The sequence below is a fragment of the Tetrahymena thermophila genome, assembly GCF_000189635.1.
Source record: "Tetrahymena thermophila SB210 genomic scaffold scf_8254582, whole genome shotgun sequence".
NCBI lineage: Eukaryota > Ciliophora > Oligohymenophorea > Hymenostomatida > Tetrahymenidae > Tetrahymena > Tetrahymena thermophila.
In genome coordinates, this window is record NW_002476353.1 from 20,973 (window position 1) to 41,890 (window position 20,918).

General features: G+C 21.8%; 8 protein-coding genes across 8 annotated transcripts; 2 read left to right on the plus strand and 6 right to left on the minus strand. All coding sequences in view use genetic code 6, as the record gives it.

Moving 5' to 3' along the window:
* Positions 1–852: 852 nt before the first annotated feature.
* Positions 853–2,577, minus strand: TTHERM_00139690 (MFS transporter; the record flags this gene model as incomplete). The annotated part of the gene is made up of 2 exons (XM_001019851.1): positions 853–1,793; positions 2,058–2,577. The coding sequence occupies 2 exons, from the start codon at positions 2,575–2,577 to the stop codon at positions 853–855; spliced, it is 1,461 nt and encodes a 486-aa protein (XP_001019851.1).
* A 764-nt stretch (positions 2,578–3,341) lies between these two features.
* Positions 3,342–5,085, minus strand: TTHERM_00139680 (Serine/Threonine kinase domain protein; the record flags this gene model as incomplete). Its single annotated transcript, XM_001019850.1, has 2 exons — positions 3,342–4,189; positions 4,254–5,085. The coding sequence occupies 2 exons, from the start codon at positions 5,083–5,085 to the stop codon at positions 3,342–3,344; spliced, it is 1,680 nt and encodes a 559-aa protein (XP_001019850.1).
* Positions 5,086–5,798: 713 nt separating this feature from the next.
* TTHERM_00139660 (rab-GTPase-TBC domain protein) lies at positions 5,799–8,185 on the minus strand (the record flags this gene model as incomplete). Its single annotated transcript, XM_001019849.3, has 10 exons — positions 5,799–5,937; positions 5,993–6,162; positions 6,211–6,375; positions 6,441–6,587; positions 6,648–6,731; positions 6,786–7,035; positions 7,093–7,160; positions 7,283–7,667; positions 7,749–7,867; positions 7,973–8,185. 10 exons carry the CDS (start codon positions 8,183–8,185, stop codon positions 5,799–5,801), a joined length of 1,740 nt encoding a protein of 579 aa, XP_001019849.3.
* Positions 8,186–9,486: 1,301 nt separating this feature from the next.
* TTHERM_00139650 (hypothetical protein) lies at positions 9,487–11,420 on the minus strand (the record flags this gene model as incomplete). The annotated part of the gene is made up of 7 exons (XM_001019848.2): positions 11,062–11,420; positions 10,885–11,008; positions 10,671–10,824; positions 10,384–10,595; positions 9,977–10,330; positions 9,844–9,924; positions 9,487–9,774 (listed from the first exon to the last, which is right to left on the minus strand). Exons 1-7 carry the CDS (start codon positions 11,256–11,258, stop codon positions 9,487–9,489), a joined length of 1,410 nt encoding a protein of 469 aa, XP_001019848.1. The 5' UTR covers positions 11,259–11,420.
* Positions 11,421–12,588: 1,168 nt separating this feature from the next.
* TTHERM_00139640 (ROOT HAIR defective 3 GTP-binding protein) lies at positions 12,589–15,475 on the minus strand (the record flags this gene model as incomplete). The annotated part of the gene is made up of 10 exons (XM_001019847.3): positions 12,589–12,677; positions 12,736–12,886; positions 12,940–13,091; positions 13,156–13,370; positions 13,457–13,928; positions 13,991–14,499; positions 14,594–14,871; positions 14,927–14,998; positions 15,056–15,326; positions 15,417–15,475. The coding sequence occupies 10 exons, from the start codon at positions 15,473–15,475 to the stop codon at positions 12,589–12,591; spliced, it is 2,268 nt and encodes a 755-aa protein (XP_001019847.2).
* A 1,551-nt stretch (positions 15,476–17,026) lies between these two features.
* TTHERM_00139630 (hypothetical protein) lies at positions 17,027–18,059 on the plus strand (the record flags this gene model as incomplete). The annotated part of the gene is made up of 5 exons (XM_001019846.3): positions 17,027–17,089; positions 17,151–17,267; positions 17,323–17,554; positions 17,612–17,907; positions 17,967–18,059. The coding sequence occupies 5 exons, from the start codon at positions 17,027–17,029 to the stop codon at positions 18,057–18,059; spliced, it is 801 nt and encodes a 266-aa protein (XP_001019846.1).
* Positions 18,060–18,932: 873 nt separating this feature from the next.
* Positions 18,933–20,180, minus strand: TTHERM_00139620 (hypothetical protein; the record flags this gene model as incomplete). Its single annotated transcript, XM_001019845.3, has 1 exon — positions 18,933–20,180. The coding sequence occupies one exon, from the start codon at positions 20,178–20,180 to the stop codon at positions 18,933–18,935; it is 1,248 nt and encodes a 415-aa protein (XP_001019845.2).
* A 19-nt stretch (positions 20,181–20,199) lies between these two features.
* TTHERM_000138609 (transmembrane protein, putative) lies at positions 20,200–20,643 on the plus strand (the record flags this gene model as incomplete). Its single annotated transcript, XM_012798498.1, has 1 exon — positions 20,200–20,643. One exon carries the CDS (start codon positions 20,200–20,202, stop codon positions 20,641–20,643), a length of 444 nt encoding a protein of 147 aa, XP_012653952.1.
* Between the last annotated feature and the right edge of the window lie 275 nt (positions 20,644–20,918).

Sequence of the window (20,918 nt, forward strand, 5' to 3'; positions counted from 1 at the left end):
TTCTTTATTGTATATTGATTTGTATTCGTTTTATTTTCTTATTAAGAATGAAATGAAATCAGTCTTTAGCTAAATTTTTACAAAGCTTAAATGAACTTGATTATTGTGTTAAAATTCAGATAAAAAATACATGAAATCATATTATATTTATTAAATTCACAAATCTAGCTAATTAATTAAATTAATTTAGTAATTTTATATGAAAAATATTTTATAAAAATATAAATTATTTTTAATTATTAAATACTATTCAATAAGTTAAAAGGTAATACACTCATTTCTTAATAATAAATCAAGGTTTTTAGTAAAATTTTTAAATTCTTATTATTAATTTTAAATACTATTTAAATTAAATAAATTTATAAAATTTATTTATTTAACATAAAATTACTTTAAAAATCTAAATTTATTTTATTTATCTATTTTACTAATAAAAAATATTATAGCTTGTATTGTTTAAGTGGTTATATTTCTTAACTTTAATCTATCAAAATTAACTAAGACAAATTCTTAATTAGTTTAAAATAGTAAACACTTTGCAATTATTAAGTAATAATTTGATTTTCAGAATGAAATATTAACTTTTAGATTCAAAAAAAGTTTTTATAAATAATTCAATAATAACAATACAATAATTTAGAATATGTAATAATGTTTTAATTTATTTAATTTAATTTTGATTTTAAAAATAATTCTCTTTATATATCAAATCAAACTTTTTATTTAAAGTAATAATTTCACTTTTAGAATTTAAGATAATATAACAACTTATTTATGCTTTTAATAATTAAATTTTAATTAGAAATAAAATATTTTTTTGAGTTGAGTTTTTACAGTATTTACTAAGACATATCATTAAATCATTGATCCTCCTAATGACATTCTTTTAGAAATTTCTTCTGCAACATTTGAGACGTGTGGCCTCTTAGAGTTTATGTTACCTCCAGCTTTTTTGTCTAAAATGAACCCGTATACAGAAACGATTATTGAAACAACAAATATACCAATGAAGAAGAACAAATAAGCATTGTAGTTTTCTTCATCACTTCCTAATATTTATCCTCCAACATATCCAAAAAGTGAAAGCCCAGCATTTTTAGAAGCATATCCAATACCAAAGGCTGCTTTGATAACCTCTAATTTACAAAGCAAAGGATAAACTGGGAATAAATAGGCAGCCATCATACTTAAGAACATACCAAATGCAACTAATGGAATATAAATAACAGATTCTGCAGTTGAACCTGGCATTATTAATATGACAATAATTGAAATTAATGCAACGAAGGCAGTTGCAATTAAACAAAATATTCTTTTGCCAAATTTATCAGCTATAATACCAAAGACTGGAGCTGAAAAAGAAACCCAGAAAGGAATAGAAACCATTGAGCCAGCTGTAGTTTTATCAATACCGAATTTGTGTTACAAAATTGCATGAAGATAACTTTCAAATGCATAAAAAGTTCCATATAACAAAGCTGCTTATGATGCATATATCCAATAAAGACCAGAAAATTCCTTAAGCTATTTTAAAGTTAATCCTCCTTTCTTTTTATCTGCATGAAATAGCTTTTCTGCTTGATAATCATAATAAATAACTACTAAAACACACAAGAAAGAGAATGCGCATGTACCAACGCTTACAAATAAAGGTATCTAAAGATCATCTTCGATATTATATAATTAAGGAAAGACTATACCAGCTACTGATCCTGATAACTTAGAAACAAAGCTGCCCCAAGTAAATGCAAAAGATATTGTTGTACTGTCAAACCATATACTAACTAGTGCACCTAAAATTATTAAATATTATTAAAATTTTCCTAAATTTTTAATAAGCCAACTAACTAATTTTATCTCAAATTATAAAATTATAAAGTGGTTTTCTCATGAATAAATTAAAATCATATAAGTAAAATTTATGCAAATACATTTTAAATTTGATTAATATTTAATAAATAGCTATCTATATAGATATGCATAAGAAAATAAAAAGTATTTTGATAAATAGATTATTCACTCAAAATTAATTAAAAACTGAAAAAAAGTTAATTTACTTTATCCTATACAAAGCATTTCATTACCAATTTAATGAATAGTTTTGCCAATAATCATTAATGGTAGAGATTTAGGATAAGAAGCGATCAAACACAGTGTCATACCAATAAGCACCATACTTGAAAATAAGAATAAACCTCTCCTTAAGTTTAGCCAATTAAATATATGACCAGAAAAAACTGGGAGAATAATATTAGGTAGAGGAGGAATGAGCACAAAAAGGTTATAACCAGACGAATCTATCCCCATTGAATCCATAAATTATTGTTTAATAAATGCTTGAAAGGTATTATTGAAAAAACCACCTATAAGAATAAAGCATGCAAAAGGAAGGAAATAATATCTTTTTTATTTTCTGTATACATCTTCTTTGTGATTGACAGAATCCTCTTCAAGTAAATTCTCTTCTATAGAGTTGTTTGTATAAATGGCCTTATCTTGCTACTTTAACTCAGCTGCTTCCTTAGATAATTTATCATTGGAGAGATCACTAGAAGTGCTTTAATTTTTATTTATCATATGTCTAAACTAAAAATTCTAAATATAATATTGATATGAATTCTTCTGTTAGTTGTACTGAATTTTTTAGTATTTCTACTTAATAAATAATTTATATAAAGAAAGGATAATATATATTTCAGATCATATGCATCAAATTTTTAATATGCTCTCAATTAAATTAATAGATTATTTATGAATTAGTAATATTTTATTTTTGGATTTCTAATGCCTAAAATTTTATTTGGTGAGTAATTAAATTACCTCAAAGAGTTAATAGTTTGTAATTTAGATTTCTTTTACTTTAATAAAAAAATTTTTTAAATCTTTTCTTCTGTAAAGTTTTTGATTGGTTATATTTCCTGTCGTATTTTAATAATATAAATATTTAATCTTGAATTAATTAAAAACTCTGTATAAGCTAAAGGTTAAATTTAGAAGTTATTTAAATATTTTGTAACTAAATAAAATTGGCTTGTTAGTTAATTAATTAATAATATTATAAACATATAAAAAAACACACATTAAAATTCATCACATTTTATATATTTCAAAAATATCTATCTGCACATATTTTACAGCAAATTATTCATTCTTATTTTTCCTAAATTTATTAAAAATATTAATTTTTAACATCCAGATTAAATTTGTGTATTAGTTGATTTTAATTATCTCAAGTATATTATTTAAATTTAAAACTTTATTTTTATTTTTTAACTACTTTAAATATAACATAGAAATAAATATGAAAAAATTTCTAAAATTTATTTTTTTTGTTTATTAATTCATTTAATTTTTTTATCTTTATTTTAGTTTTAGTCATCTTCGTCATTATCATCATCATCTTCATCATCATCAGACTAATCTTTTTTTTAGTTTCCTTTATCAGCTAATTAGAAGTCTTACCAGAAGAATTCTTCTATATTAAACATCTGCTTTGCTTATTTATGCATGAATTATAATCTTTTCAGAATTTAACCTTTCTCTTATTCATCAAATTCATCAATTGTTTCTAGTTTTTATTCCCATTCCTTGAATTTTTTATCTACCATATCAGCTTTTTCATTCAAGTCGTTAAAATTACTAATTAAATCACCTTTTATATTTTAGAAAAATCTTTCTTCTTTAGTAAACTTCTACAAAGACTCTTCGTAAGTTGGGAGATTTCCCCAATCTATGTTTTTAAAGTAAGGATGCTTCTTAATCTCAGGTATAGTAATTCTTTCCGTCATTTCTTTCTTCATCATTTTTAGTATTAAGTCTTTTAAATCATCTTGATTTTACCAAAGTTCCTCTTAAAATATAGGATCCTGTTTTTCTGATTGTAAAAAGATTAAATATTCACTTCTACCTAAAAATGGAGGGAATCCTGTTTAAAGCTAGAAAACTAAACCTCCTAAACTAAATATATCGCTGCTATATTCACTTGCCTTATTTCTAACACACTCAGGAGCCATAAAATTAGGAGTTCCTACAAAATGTTCAAACATCTTTTTACCAGGTCTTCCTGTACCTGCACCTTAAATACTATCATCTAAAGCATCTCTACTTGTACCAAAATCACAAAATTTAATATTTTTATCATCTTTTGTAACTAAAACATTTTCTGTTTTAATGTCTCTATGAATAATACCTAAATAACAGTAAGAGTAATTTAATTTTAAAAAAATATCTCTCAGAAGTAGTTAATTAATTACCTTTAGAATGTATAAACTCTAATGCAACCAATAATTTTGCAAAGAAATATCTTACAAGTGAAGTTCCTATAAGACCAAAGATACGACAATAATTCCATAATTCTCCTCCGTCCACGAACTCCATTTACATATACAAGCACAATTCGTCAGAAAAAGTATCAAATAATTCAATTACATATGGCGAACCACTGAGCTTTTTAAGGACATGCTTTTCCATGATTATATCTTTCTCTTTTCCTAACTATTTGAGTCTTTTCTTCTCTATTACCTTAATAGCATATATTTTTCCAGTTGATATTTCCTTCATTTTTTAAATGACACTAAAATTACCCTAACCACAGTTATCTATTTTCTCAAACCAATCAATATTCTTTTTCTTTTTCTTCTCTTCTAATCTCTAAATTTCCTTTATTTCTTCTTATTTAATTTAACAAGGCTTTTTATGGTTTTTCCAATCTGCTTTTTAACATTCAACTGAACAGTAATATACTTCTTTGCAACCAGCACAAGAACTTACTTTTTTGTCTTATTGCTTACAATTTTAACAAAGTTTTGTATTAGTATTTTTGCTTTAAGAGCTTTAACTATTCTGAATGCTTTTACTTTCTTCCAATTTTTTTTATGTTTCCTCTTCCTCTAACTAATCTAAAGCAATTTGCTCTAAAATATTCCTTTCTTTATTTTCAGAATTCTATTAAACTTCTTAATTTTTCTCCTAGCATTTTCTCATTTTTTCTTCTATAAATTACTATTTGACTTCATTTATAATATTTTAAATATTAGGGTCTTCTAACTTTCCGTCTTTCTGAAGCTTGTCCCAATCTATATTCATATGATCTACCTTTTAAACTTTTTTTAAATAGTTGAAATTTTCAGTTTTTTAGTTTTTGATTTTAAATTATTAATTAATTTTTAAAAGTAATAGACCCAACAATATTAAAATTGTATATTTTTTCTATTAATTTCTAATATTTAATTGCTTATTTGTTTATTTATTAAAATAAACAAAATATAATAAGATTTGATTACTGATTTTTCCTAATGCTTGAAAATAGTATCTAAGATAGTAGCAAATACTAAATCATAATTTATGTTAATTATCAAGTACGATTCCTTAGTGTAGTGGTTATCACGTCAGTCTAACACACTGAAGGTCCCGAGTTCAAACCTCGGAGGAATCATTTTTTATTTTTAAAAAAATGTATTATAATCCAGTAAAATCTAAAGAAAATTAATTAACAAGCAAAATAACATGAATAAAACTATTTAAAAAAGATTATTTTATTTTAGTTAATTTGTTTAGCAGATTTAAAAGTTTGAAATAATTAAGATAATGATTAATATAAATACAATAAATAGGATGTCTTTTGAAAAAATAGACAGATATTATACAATGTAACTAACTAATTAAATTTCAATTGATTATCTATATTTAACCATTTATGATGAGTAATTAAGTAAGTAAGTATCTCTTTTGATAGATAGAAAGGATTTTAAATTAAATTAATTTTAATATTTAAAACAAGCTTTATTTAATTTCTTTTCTCATTCAAAAGTATAAACTTCAAATTCTATGCATGAGAAATGTTTTTTATTTACATCACCTGTTAATACAGGGTTTTTATATGTTTTAGAAACATCTGTAGATCCTCTACTTAAACTACTATCAATTTAAAGAGCAGCACTATATTTATTAAATTTAAAGTAAAAAAAATAATCTATTTATTTATTTATTTTACTTGTCTGCACCGAATGAAAAGTAATCTAAGCAGCAGAAGAGGTGATTAGTCTGATCTTCTTAAGTTTCAAATTTGACTGCTTCAGGCTCAAGTTAGAAAACAAAAGACTCAAATGAACCAAAATAATTATTTTAAGGTTTTAAAATTTGATCGCAATAAGCTCCAAAAACCTAGTTTGAAATAATAATTATATTTTATTATCAAATAAATAAGCTTACTGAATTGTTGCAAGCTTTAACCAATAATAACATTTGTTTTCCCTGATATTATTCACACCTTTTATATAAATTTGCTAATGAATAACCATCTTAATTAGAACACCATATCTAAACACCATCTGATAATTTTAAAATCTAAGGCAGCCAGCCCCATATTGTTTCAAGCTTAATTATTTTGAAATATTTTGAAAGTATTAATTTATTTTTAATTCTTGATTAATTTTATTTACTTGTTCTTAGTTAATTATATTCGATTCTTGATCTAAATGAGGAATAAAGTATATTTTTTTTGTTGCCATTTCCACTTCATCACTTTTACGTATGCTATAACGCTACAGTGTTTAATTAACTTTTACCAATCTCAAACTAAAAGCTTTCTATTTTAAAAATTAATTTAACAATCTTATAAAAGAGGAATAGAAAATCAAATCAATTACATTTATCATTTCTTTAATTTATTTTGGTTTCATATTTAATCCCATCTTTCTGATTAGACTTTTCATTGTAGAAATATCTCTGACCTTATTTAATCAATAAAGCTAAATAAAAACTTAATATAAATATAAAATAATTACCTTTAAAATATCCTTATAAATAACTCTGCAAAGAGCATACATAAATCTAAAATAGACTTTGATTCCTTCATTCATGTATATTATAAAAATCTTAATTACAGTGCTGAAATTAAGATATCCAGAGAATATACTATTTGTAATATCTTTGAATAGATCTAAATAATCAAAGCCTATATCTTTAAAATGCTAAAGTATTTATTTAAATGTTTTGCTTTTAGATGAGACTGTATCAAAGAATGACTTTGCAAATCTAGTTAGATTAAGTATATTAAATTATTAAGTTTTGAATGCAAATATAATATAATACCTTGTAAAATCAGCTTTTTTCATTAAAAAGTGCCATCTAAGAGACCTTTCTTCCTCTGCAGATGAATTCTAGTTATAATTTTTACAAAAATATTTACTCAGAATGAGTTAAGCTAATTTTTATTATTTTAAGATATTTTTAGAGATAAATAATTTCTTATTTTATTTTGCCAACAATAATTTATAATTACTTATTTTGATTCGCTCAATAATTTAGTGGAATCTTCTATCATTAACTTTAAAACAGCATACGCTTCCTCTTCTTTCAAAAATACCAAAAGTAAAGCTGCTATTTAAACAACCATAGGATTGTAATCGATTTAATGATACATTTCTTTTAAAACCCATAATATTCTTTTAAGTGCTTCGTATCCTTTTTCATTCAGAATACTAAACTTAACAACCTCTTCTATAGGGCGATCATCATCCATTAATAGAGGTGCAGTTTTTATCTAAGATGGTATATTATCTTTAAATATGATATTAAGAGCTATCGTATATTCTTAAAGATTATCAGTAAAGGTGCGCTTATAAATATCTAATATAATTGTCCTCATCAAATTCATTGGAACTCCTCTATTTTGATTAAACAAGCATATATAAATATCATAAAACAAACTGTTATTTCATTCTAATAGACTAATTAAAGAATTTTACTTTCTTATGAGGTATTTCCATTTTAAGGCAAGTACTTCATAATTATTTTCTCTTTAAAATATGCCATGCTTAATTGTTTATCTTAAATCTAATTTTTCCCAATGCTTACTCATGTCATCCTATTAGTTAAAATGAAAAATAAGGATCTGCTATTTTTAACAAATGCTTTTAATGGTAAAAAACAATTTAAATTGATTTAGTTCAATTATCCTTAAATATTTTACATGATCTTTTTTATAACCGGTATAGAGAAATATAAATTTATCAGGATTAAAAAGAAGTTTATTGTCTTCTTTAATATACCATTGCTACTAATTGAAAAATTCTTAATCTATCTAAATTTGTTGAAAATCCTGGTCAAATTGCAAGTATCCTCCTTTTGATTCAGAGTTATTACAGCAGCATTTATTTTAAATTGTAATAGCTAATTAACCCATGTTTTTATAAGCAGTAACTAAATATAATACTACAAGTTTACTTACAATTCTAACTAAGTTTACCTAAATCTATAAAACTTGATTTTTTAATTATTATCAAAAAGTATATTTTATATAATATTTATTAATTTTGAAAAAAAAGATTAAACTGAAAAATATATGTGTATGGTTTTTATTAAAGACTCATTCAAAAAAACTTGAAATAGCAGACAAGAATAAAAAAAATACATAAAAAGCTAGTTGTTCATGCATTCTAAATAATAGAAAAATCATATTAATATATTTTGATTTATCTATCATTTGTTTATTACTATCTAATACCAATTACTATGAAAAGTTTGTCTATATCAAATTTTAAATACTTTAAATCCTATAGGCTCAGAAATATAAGTATGTTTAATCATTTTAGATTTGTAAAAACCTATTTATATATCTTTAAAACTTAAAATAGGAAAAAAAGTTCTGATAAAATTTAGAATTTAATTTTACTGGTTAAATATTTTATGAGTGCTAAAAAATTTTAGGACTATTATAACTAGTTAAAAGTTATGAAAGTGATTTTAAATGTTTTAATTTGCAAGTTCTTTAATTTATCATAAATGATAAATGTTTTTTTATGAAAGAATATATGTATTAGCGTATTAAAATTTATAACTATCAAAATACTACTATCCATTTATTTTTCTTTTTAATGTTAAATTAAAATATCCCATCAATTCTTAAAACTTAAAAACTTTTAAAATTTATTTAATAAACTCTTCATCTTTTCAAAAGCTTAAAAATTCTAAAAATTGTTGAATTCAGTCTTACAGAAAGTAAATATTACTATCCATTAAATATTTTTATTAATAAGAATTGTATTATTATTAATCATTCAAATAAAAAATAAATTTTTATTTATTATCTGAAAAGCAGATTTAAAAACTAAAATAATAAACCCATCAAAAATACTTTTTAAGATTAATTTACAAATAAATAATAACTAAAGTTTTCTGCATATAAATTTTGATAAATTCAAATGGATATTTCATCACTTTTTTAAATAAATAGCCAATATATTTCTCTTTAAATTATCCAATTATAAGCATAAGTATATATTTATTGTAAATATTAAAAAATTAAAATAAATTATTTTTTGAATCTGTTTTTTAGTAATTAAATAAATTATTTACATATTTTATTATAAATAAAAAATTAACGAATTTAACAATTTTTGGTAATTATTTAGCAAAGATTAAGAAAACTTTAAGCAATCTTTAATATATAAATAAATTATGTTAAAAATAAATTTATAAATATAGTCAAAACATATCGTTATTATAAGAATTAGTTTGATTTTTTTCTAAAGAAAATTAAATTGTATTTTCATTCTTTTTTTTATTTTTAGAATTTGCTTTGAACAAAGAAGGAATTTAATGGTCATTTTTGAGAATTAAACTGTCTTATTTATCGTTATCTTCATTTATCTAAGAAAGGCTGATAATATTTTTAGATGATGCACTTTAACTTTGGATATTATTTTTATCTAAAAAATCTTAGGAGAGACAACTTGTGTTCACTTTATGAAGAACTTAGTTTTATAAGCGAGCCTTTTTTGATGATTTAAATACAATTTATTTATTTTCAAAAAACGACAAAAAAATAAATATTTATTTTACCTTATCAATATATTTCTTTTCTATGCAAATCATTTGCTTGTGTTAAATTTGGAGATCTTTAAGAATCTTTTCTTTTTATTTCTTTTAATTTAACATTAAATAATATAACTTCATTTAAAAAATAAAATATTACATTCATATCTAGTTAATCCTTCTTATTCTGATAAATTTCACCTTTCAGTTATTCAATCTACAGTTTTTCGTTTTCAATTTATTCTAAAATTTAAGAGTTATATTATTTAATTTCCTCTTAATCAATTTTAATCTAATTTATTTCTTATAGTATTTTTTATATTTCTAATGATTTGTATAACTATTCTTAAGCCAAACGATCATTAGAAGCCATATTATTGTTATTTTCTCTATTGTACTTTACTGTATTATCCTTGGATATTTAAATTAAAAATTTTTCATTGGTGATCTCTTTTTTAATTCTCTCAATATATTCTTACATAGACTACTTTTCATATTGCAGTTCTTATATTTTCTTTATAAATATATGAATCTTAGTTAAAAAAATACTTTAAAACTCTATTTTACGTTATTTAAATTTTCATATTCATTAATTTTAACTTAAACTTAGGAATTGAGATTATCTGATTTTCTAAAACCTGAAGACTCACTTCTTCTCATTTGAGAACTGTTTGCTGTTTTTGGTGTGTTTTAAAAATTTGTGCTAAAAGTTAACATTCCTCTACTTGAGTCTAACCCTGAATTATTAACTTTTGTAGGAGAAGCTGACTCTTATTTAGCTTTATAATTAGTAAATTTAAAAAATTGTATAAAGGCAAAAATGAGATATTAACTCTCATATATTAAATATTTACTCATGTTTAAATTGCAGGAGCTTATAGATCTTATATGAATGTTTCTTTAACCCTTATTAAGAGGAGTTTAGCTTCTTTAAAATTTTTTCAATACCTCTTCTTAGTCTTTTTAAGTTGCTTATATAATCAATTCACTCCTTATTGTTGATGCTTACTATATAGAATATTAAATAATAATTTTAATTGATCTTTTTATTTTTAAAATTCTAATTACTGTATTAAGCGCTCTTTTTTTTATTGGTGAGGCGTCTTTACTTAAAAATAGCTAATTATGACCACTACAGTCGCGAATAGATAAAACATTTAAATTGTGGAACCCTAATGTTTGCCTTTATACCCTTTAAAATTGACAAATATAATATTTCATATAATATTGTTGAGTACTATTTACTTTTTGTAGGGGGAAACTATTCTTAAGGCATTCTGATTTAACAAAAAGCTATTTAGGCTTCTCTAATCTAATGAAATATTTGGATTTTGAGAAGAAGATCTTTTCATCTAAAACTTCATGGAATCATAAAGACTTTACTTTGTTTGATGAGAAATTTAAGAGCTAGTCTTAACAGGAGAATAATTTCTAATTAACATTTTTTTAAAATGGTAACCTAATGCTTTTATCTATAATCTTAATTTTATTAGATGTAAATTAGCCAAATAGTTAATACTAAAATTTTAATTTCGCTGAAATTAAATGATTGTATATAGTTAGTAACAATACTGAATTATCCAAATCTTTTTACTTTTGCCACAAATTTATTGTTTTTGGTAATCAAATTATATGTGGATAAAAATTAATATATTAATTATGTAAATGATCTAATCAGATTATTATTGAATTTATATTATTAAATTTGAGTGTACATTATTAAATTTCATATTCTTAGGTAATAATATTGAGTAATACATTTTTTGATAAAAATTATTTGAGACCATCAAATTTATTACTAAAAAATGCTTAAATTACAATGTAATTTTATTCATAAATTTTTTAAAAAATTAATTACTCCAAAAAGTATTCTAACACTCAAAAAATTAATGTATATATCTATATTGCTATTAAATAAACACCATATAAAGATATTAAATTTAAACTCACCAATTTATAATGTTTTATGATAATTTTATAATTGTATTATAAAAATTAATAGATTTATTATATTTTTTATCACAACTTTTAAAATTCTAAGCATATATTTTAAAATGTCATCTTCAAATAAGAACTTAAAATTTAAATATTAACATTAAAAATTATAAAAATTTTAACAAAATATTTACAGCCAAAATATTTCCTAATTAATTAAAAGAAAAATCTTGCTGATCTTTATTGTTTAAATCTTTTCTATATAGAGAAAATTAATAATATTTTTCAAATAAGTCTTAGTAATCTCAACTTCAAAAAAATAATGCAATTAGCCATAATAATTTTAAATTTTCATTATTTAATAAAAAAATTTAAATGAAAATTCATTCATAATGTTGCTTCTTAAAAATTAAAAAATATTATTTATTTTTATATTTTTTCATCAATAAGATAAATAAGGACAAATATAATAAAAGACATTCTCAATAAAATAAAATTAAAGAAACTTTTTATATATTTATACTTTTTAAATTATTTAAAGTTAATAAAAATTATCTGTACATTTTAAGATTTACTTAGTGCTTATTAAAATTATAAATTAAGCTAAGAAAAAATAAATAAACAAAAAATTTAAAATAAATATGAAAGAAATATTGATAAAATACTTTTTTAATAATTTAAAGAAAATTAAATTTATTTAAAGTAATTATAGAGATGATAAAATTATTAATATTATTTAAAATAATTGATAACTAAATATTTAAAAAATAAATATGATTATATAATTAAGAATATTTGAAACATTATAGTTTTTAAGTTTGCCATTTTTTATTTTTATCACTTTATTTTTAGTAAAAGTGGACCTAATAAAGTAGTAAGCTATCCAAATATTTATTAGAAAAGGACTTTAGGAATAGATTAGTAACCTATTAATATACAAAAAGCTTTAATTCAAAACATCATATTTATTTTAATTAATTTTACCTGTAGCAACACAAAGACCAATAAAGGATCCAAGTAAAATAATTGGATATAATAACAAAGGGTTAGCCATCCATCTAAGGACATCATCATACATGAAAAATACCAAAACTACCCACATCCACTTAGGTACATTAGTATTGAAAGATGTATTCTATTTTATAAGTAAATTTATAAATTAATTGAAATATTATTTAAAAGAATTACTCTTTATCTAAGAACTTGATTGTATTCTTCTTCTGATTCATCTATGAATTATTACTTAATTTTATTAATTTAAGAAGTATCTAACAAAACAGAGAAATCTTCACTTGAGAAATCTAAGCTTTACTTAGCTTAACGCACTTCATCATTCATTTCTATTTAAAAATATTTAAAATTAAAAATTTTAATAAAAAGAATATCATCAAAAAAATTTTTTACATGCTCTTCCAACAATTTCAGAAGAGAACATATTGCTCATACGAGCGCTGAATTAATGAGATTAAGGTGGACTGACTTTAAATCTTGTGAATTCCTAAAGAATATCTTCTATGCTCTTTCTAGAGTCTAAGAATAATTGCTAAATAACTGGTTCTTCTAATTCCTTCCATTTTCTGGTTAAACCTTTTTCATCCTTTAAGAAGGTTCTCTTGAATCTATTTTTAGTCAAATAAAAAATAAAATTTAATTTCAAATACAAACTTTGTATTTAATTTAAGGTTAAATTAAGAGATTATTTTACCTTTTCAATAGATAATATGAAAGCTCTCTTATTTTCTTTTAGATATCATCCTAAAGGAATTAATGGGATTAATGAATAATATTGTTCATTTCCTTGTCAACTCTGCTATGATCAAAGAATTAAGAGATCTAATCTCTGATTCTAGTTTCATTTTCTTTTAAGATTTGATTAAAACCTGATCTTATAGTTGTCCAGAATTCTAAGTCTAAAGTATCAAAGCAATTGCTTATCAAATTATCGATGCTATTTTTAATAGTCTTTTCTTAAGAATTGATATATTTAACAAATTATATTTCTCTTGCATTGTTAATAATTTCTTCAAGAACCTTAGAGAGTTGGCTATCAATCTTTGTTATCTCCCAATCAACCTTATACTCATTAAATGGAAGGGATTAATGTAATCCTTAAAGGATAACTTGCTTAATCTACTACCTAATGAAGCTTAAATCATCCATATACTTAATAAATGAAGCTTTTATGTAAATAAAAAAAATGATTTATTATATTATGTTTTTTTGATTAAAAGTAAGTTACTGTTTCTAGAATCAAGAGCATCTAAATTATTTTTGAGTTCATTTTTAATATTTTACTGAAGAGAGGTAATTTATTAATTAAAAATAGGATATAAAGCAGTTTTTAATTCATCATTTAGTACTTTTCTCATTTCAAGTTTTATTTTTTCTACATAATATTATGATTCAGTGTCATAGTGATGGAGACTACGAGTGACTATGTTCTATGCTCTTTCATTGAAATTAGTTAAATAATTGCTTTCAGCATCTTACTTTAATTTTTATAAATCTTAATTTATCAAATCGATTGCTTAATCCTTTATTTTTAAACATCTAACTTGTGATGCTTAAAGCTTTTAGTTAGGTAAGTTAAGATCTTCATTTTTCTGAATTGTGTCCCAAAGGGTAGTTGCCAAATCTTCCAAAGCTTCAATAGGGATGTTTGTATTATAGTTATAACCCTTAAAGAGATTGAAAGGGTTACCAGGATTAATAAATCTGTCTCTTAATTAAACCATATCTGATTCAAATCTGTTTATTATTAAGATTAAAATATTAAATTCTAGCAAAAGCAGTAGTAGAATAAATAAAAAATAGTCTTTTTAAAATTTAAGCAAATATTTACTTTTGTCTTTAATATTAGAAGTGAGAAGATGTGAAGAAATCGATTTTAAAGATTTATTCAGGTTGGACATTGGCAAACTCAGGAGGTTTTTGAATTTCACCCCAAATTCCATATATTTCATTTCTAATGGATTCTGTGACTTCTTTAAAGTTATCAACCTCATCATTAAAATCTCTAATAATGATGAGCATTTGCTTCACTTAATCTGATCTAAAAAGTCTTATGTTCATTTCCATAATAATTTTTATGATGCTATATTCTGATTCGTGTCCTAAATTCTGTTCGGTAGATAAAAAATTATTGTTGTGCATAATAAAATTAGTAGTTATTTACCAATGAATTGCAGTTTATAATAAGAATTTAAGAGAAAGCTAATGCAAAAAGAGCTGTTGATCTTTCATAGAACTAAATAGAAAAAAATATTAATAAATCATTTCAATAAATAAAAAAAAGATAATTTACCTCAGAGCCCTTCTCAGCCTTTCCTCTTTGACGACTGTTTGAACCTTCAACATCAAGAATTAAGATGTTTTATTCCTTATCTCTAGAAACCCAAATACCTTTAGTAGTTTATGTTCTGCTTGATCCGGAGAGCATTTGGAAATTTGTTCCAAAAACTCTATTCAACAAAGTTGATTTACCAGAATTTTATGAACCTATAATTGAAACAATATTATAACTGTTATGAGATTGGCCTAATCCGCTCTATCTAATAAAGTTTGTCAAGCCAGGTCTAATTTATATAAAAAATAAGATATTGATTTTTAATATGCTTAAGAATTTTCTTCTAATATATAAATAAAATGCTCCTAATTTTTATTACATTAATTGACACTAATCATCAATTAAATGATGATACTGATTTTAGCTTTATTCTGACATTTTTATTTCTTTTCTTCTAAACTCTTTTTTTTATTTTAATAGGTAATCTTTTTTGAGAAATTTATTTATTTATTGAATATTTATTTTTCGCCAAAAATTGATTTTGATATTGATAAAACTTTGAACTAAGTGTTTTTTGGGTGATAAACTATTTAATACGTATATAATCTAAATTAAATATGACATAATAATAAAATTTAATGTCAGTCAGCTAATATAGATAAGTATTACTACGTGTTTCATAAAAATATTGTTTAGCTGGTTTTTCTTTATTTTTCTAAAATTTTAATAAATTTTCATGATCATATGTTTTTTAATTACAAAGTATTTTCAACTTTATACTCTCCATTTACTTTAAAAATAAATTTTTATCATCTTTTAACTTATTTAATTATGTGATTTTTAAGTTTAGCATAGACAATAACTTTATATCAAATGATTTATAATATGGTAAAATTAATAAAAATTTTACTACTTATTATATTTTGCACTTAAGAAAAATTTCTTTGTATTTTAAATTGATAAAACCTTGCTAACTCTAAATATTAAAAAAAATTATTCTCAAATATTAAGATTTAATTTAAAATAAAATTTGATTTTTATCATAGTGTTGGGTAAAATTAAGCAAATCTAGTAAAATAACATTAATTAAAAAGAAAATTAACTTTATAATTATTTTTTTGTAAGTGGCTATAAAGTATGTAGAGTCCTTCAAAATAGTGCCCTATAAGTAAATAAAAAAATTACATCATTTGAGATTAATATTATTATAATTTGTAAGTTTCTTAATAATAATTACAAAAACAAAAAAAGTAATATTAAAAAAATAAAAAAAGGAGTTTACAATAAAAATATTTTATATCACATAAAATTATAAAACTAAATAAATAAATTAACTAAAAATTCTCAAAAATAACTGAAACAAAAGATAAAGAACCAAATATATAAAAAATAACAACAAGTATTAAAATGAATAAGAATTTGTTGTCAAAGGAACTAAGAATCTTTGAATATATTCTAAAATTTGAAAAAAAAAGTTCATTTAATATTAAAATCTTAAAGCATTTTAATTTACTGTAGGACCTCTAATTAAAACTCATCTATTTCTTAATTTTTTTTAGCATTTTGGTTTTAATTTAAATAGTGAAATTTTAAACAAGCATTAATAATATTATAATTGTTTATTTAGTGAAATCACAGAATATATTCTAATTTATATTATGATATATACTTTTATTCAAATTAGAAATATTCTGCTAAACATTGATGTTTAAAAAATTTTGGTTTATCTTATTAGTTTATCTTTAATCATAAATTATATTTAATGAAAAATTTCATTTCAAAACAATTTCTACTTTTAAAAAATATTCTTAATAACTAAATTATCGAATTCAGTAATGTATTTGTTTCAGCAAATACCTATATAATGTGATGTCTATCATAATAAAAGTTATTATTTTAAATATACGATAATAAATAAAATCTAAGTTTGATAAAATTTTATTAATTAAATTTTGCAATAATAAATTATTTATTAAGATATTTTTAGTTATGGAAGACAATTATTTGAACCAATCATCTTATTTTAAAGATACAATTTCATGTGGAATAAAGGTAATAAATTAGCAAGCTTATCAATTTTTAAAAGAAGCAATAATTAATCATATTAATTTAGGGAGATTACAATGAAATAAAGTTCCTCAAAGTTTATCTAGAGAAGAATCCACATTTAAGATTATATATTACTGAGAGAGAAATACCTCAGGAAAGAAGTGTGGGACAAAAAAGAAAAGTATAAATATGAAAATAATAATTGCAAATAAATCAATTAAATTTCATTGTTATAGGTAGAAGTTGCAAAGTATTTAGAAATTAGAGATTAAGAAGGTGATAAAGAAAAAATAATTATTTAAATTAAATTGGAGAATGACGAAGTGTCTCCAAATTATCCAATATTAATTGCATCAAAAGAAGTAAAGGAAGTAAAAGAAGTAAAAGAAGCATAAGAAGAAAATGTTTAGTAAATTGTTGAATTTAAAAGCGTATGCTAATTAAAATCTATGAAAAAACTAGAGAGAGGTAAAATATTAAGTCAATAAATAATAATAAAAATAGATTTACAAAATATATAAATAGGATGTATTAAAGTAATAATGAAAGAAACTGAGAAAAAAGGTTTTGATGAGACTGGTTATGATAATCAAAGTGTTATTATACCACGTGTTTATACTTAAGAAGATATTTTACCACCAAAGCCTGAAAATCAAACTGATGATGAAAAAAATAAGCCAGTTTAATCTAAAGAAGATATTTATGTAACAAATAATAACGAATAATGGGTTAAGAAATAGTTAATATCAAAGATCAAATAATTAGAAAGTAATAATGTAGATACTACTTATGCATGTATATAAGCAGAAATTAACATCAGGGTATGTTTCAAATACTTAGCTGTTTTACACTAATTATTTTTAAATTTTATATTAATTAGCCAGAAAAAACTTTTAAATCAATGCTAGATGAGTTGTGTTATCAAGAAAAGAAAAATTCTAAGAACATCTACAAACTTAAATAAGGAATATGAAAAAATATTAAAAATATGTATAAAATCTTTGATAAAGTATTTTATTATTACAAGAAAGAAATTGATATTCATGAACCTATATAGATTTCACTTATTAATTTAATTCATATTAAGTAAGGGTCAATTTACTTTTAATGCTTTTTATACAATTTTTAGGTTTCAACTTTTTACAAAATATAAAAATGTTTTTTATGAAGAAAATTATTTAATTATGTCGTGACTCTGGATATTTTAAATTACAGTTTAAAGAAATAATAAATAAAAAATAATCATAAATTTAATTTTTTATAGATTATAATGTATAAATTTCTTTTATATTAATTAAGGTTAAATCTACTTTCAATGCTTATTATATAATTTTTAAGATGTATATTTTAAAATTTTGAGTTTCAGTATTTTTGATAATTTAAATTAAGGTTTAAACAAAATAATTCATCAAATATAATTATCATTAATTTTTTTGAAAAAATGTTAATTTAAATATTTTTTACTTTAAAAAAGTATATTTTAATTTATTCTTTAATAATTTTTCATTTGATAAAATTTGATATGAAGCAAATTGATATCAAATCTTATAAATATTTAACCATTTTAATTAAATAATAACTTGAATGATAAATATCAATTTAAATTAAATAAAAATAAATCAATTTATGTTTAAAAATATTTTTTTCCTGATAAATATAGAAAAATAATTAAATTTATCTTAAATTTTTTTTATTTTCAGATTAATTTTATGAGATAAAAACAGAAATAAAGCAAATTAATTTTATAATATAATTCAAAATTAATATACTTTTTTAGTTTTTTTAGTAGGTTTAAAATAAATTTGTTTTATTGAGTAATAAAAAAATAATCTAATTATTATTTTAATCAATAATTACTTTGCTTATAATCATCACATTCAGTCACTATTTTTTCTATTTTTCTTATGTATTTTTTCTTTTTTTAATGTATATTAAATTCGGATTTTTCCAAGACTGATTTCATAGGGAGTACTCCATTTTGAATGTATTAACTTACTTTGCTTGGTGATTGTATTTTAGGAAAGAAGTCTTATTTTTCAGTTGCAACTTTGACCCACAATGGAAGCTCTTTATATTTTTCTAGGTCTACATCTTAAATGTATTTCTTAAAAAAACCTGCTCCTTTATCATTATTTTGATTAGACTTATTTTAGTAATTCAAATCTTAGTCATTATAATGTTGATTATTTTCATCTTTAAAAAAGTATTCATCAATTAAACCATCCTTATACGGTACTTATTTTTTAATAGGTTTTTGGTATTTTATTGAAGGAGTTAAAGACTTTTACTCAAGATTTTTGTAGAATTTATCTATTTCTTCATCTAATTAATTTCTATAATTTTTTAGAGCTGAATCTGCTCTGACTTATTCTCCCTTTGAGCAGCATTGAGGTTTCATATGTTTCTAATGCTTATCTATTAGATTTTAGATGTATAATTTATTGTTATTGTTGAAATTAGTTATATTATTATCTGTTATATCTTTGTAGTCTAAATGTTCAATTATTTTATCTTTCCCTGTTTAAAAGTAATCTATTAAACTTAAATCAGCATTTTACTTCTTAATGCTTTCAGCAAAGCTCACTGGCTTATAAGTAGGGATATCAAATCTATCATTTATCAATTTTCCTTTATCTGTTACAAAAACCCTTGCAGGTTAAATAGGAGTCATAGATTATCTGCTATTTATTTCATCTTTTTGCTAAGCTTAAATCAGGTTTTCTTTTAAAAATTCTTAATTTTCTGATTCGCTTGCATTGGTGGTATTTTTATCAAGCTTTTTCTTTTATTTATCGCATTTTTCTACTTTGCTAGACTATTTCTTTTATTATTTGTACTCATAATTATTGAAGTTATGATACATTTACCTAAATTACGATGACATATCTTGATTTTTATTATTTGGTGAATTTCCAATTGTTTTGCATCTTTTTTAGCGAATTGGAAGAGTCCTTTAAAGTAAATCAGGAATATCTAACGAGTTTTTTGTGGTGGTATTACTTTATTTCTATCCTGATTAACTTGAATTAAACTATTTTTATGTTAAACTTGGAATACTTTAATCTAGTTCTTAGTAAATTTTTTAAATTGGCATTTAATCTAAATCTACTTTAATGATCGTATTTTCTTTTAAATATTTCATTTCTTCAATAGAATTGAGGTAGTCTTTCTCTATTTTAATGAAGACTCTTTAGTTGAAAGTGTCTAGCGTCTTTCCTCTCCCTATTAGAGAGTAAGATTTTTTATGTTAGAGTGAAAATTATGGTTTATTTTCATTTATATGCGCTTCTTTCTAATAATTAAGCATTCTCCATCCAAAAACTAGTTAGGCTTTGAAATTTCTAATACAAAAAATAACAAAAACGAACTAAAAAGATTTATTATATTCCCTTTTTAAACAACAAAAAAATCACCATTCATTTATTATAAATTTAATAATGCATTTTGCAAAGCTTTTTGCGACCATCATTTTCTTTTTTAAATTCATAAATTATTTTAACTTTATTTCTCATAATACTATGATAAATTTCTTATATCAAACTGGGCTAATAATTTGATTATTCTTTTAAAAATAAAAAAATTTCGCTTTTTTAATAAAAAATAATTTTTGACATGATATTTTGTTTTTTGATACTTAAAGATGAAGTAAATATCATTTTAAACTAAATTTTTTAATTTATTTTTGTCAAAAATATTTTTAAGTACACTATCTTAACTATATAAACACTCAACAATATATTGTTCAATATTTCTTTAATTTACAAAATTTAAATATAATTTTCTGAAAAAACTAAAAAAAAATACAAAGATATAAAAGATAATTAAGAAAAAA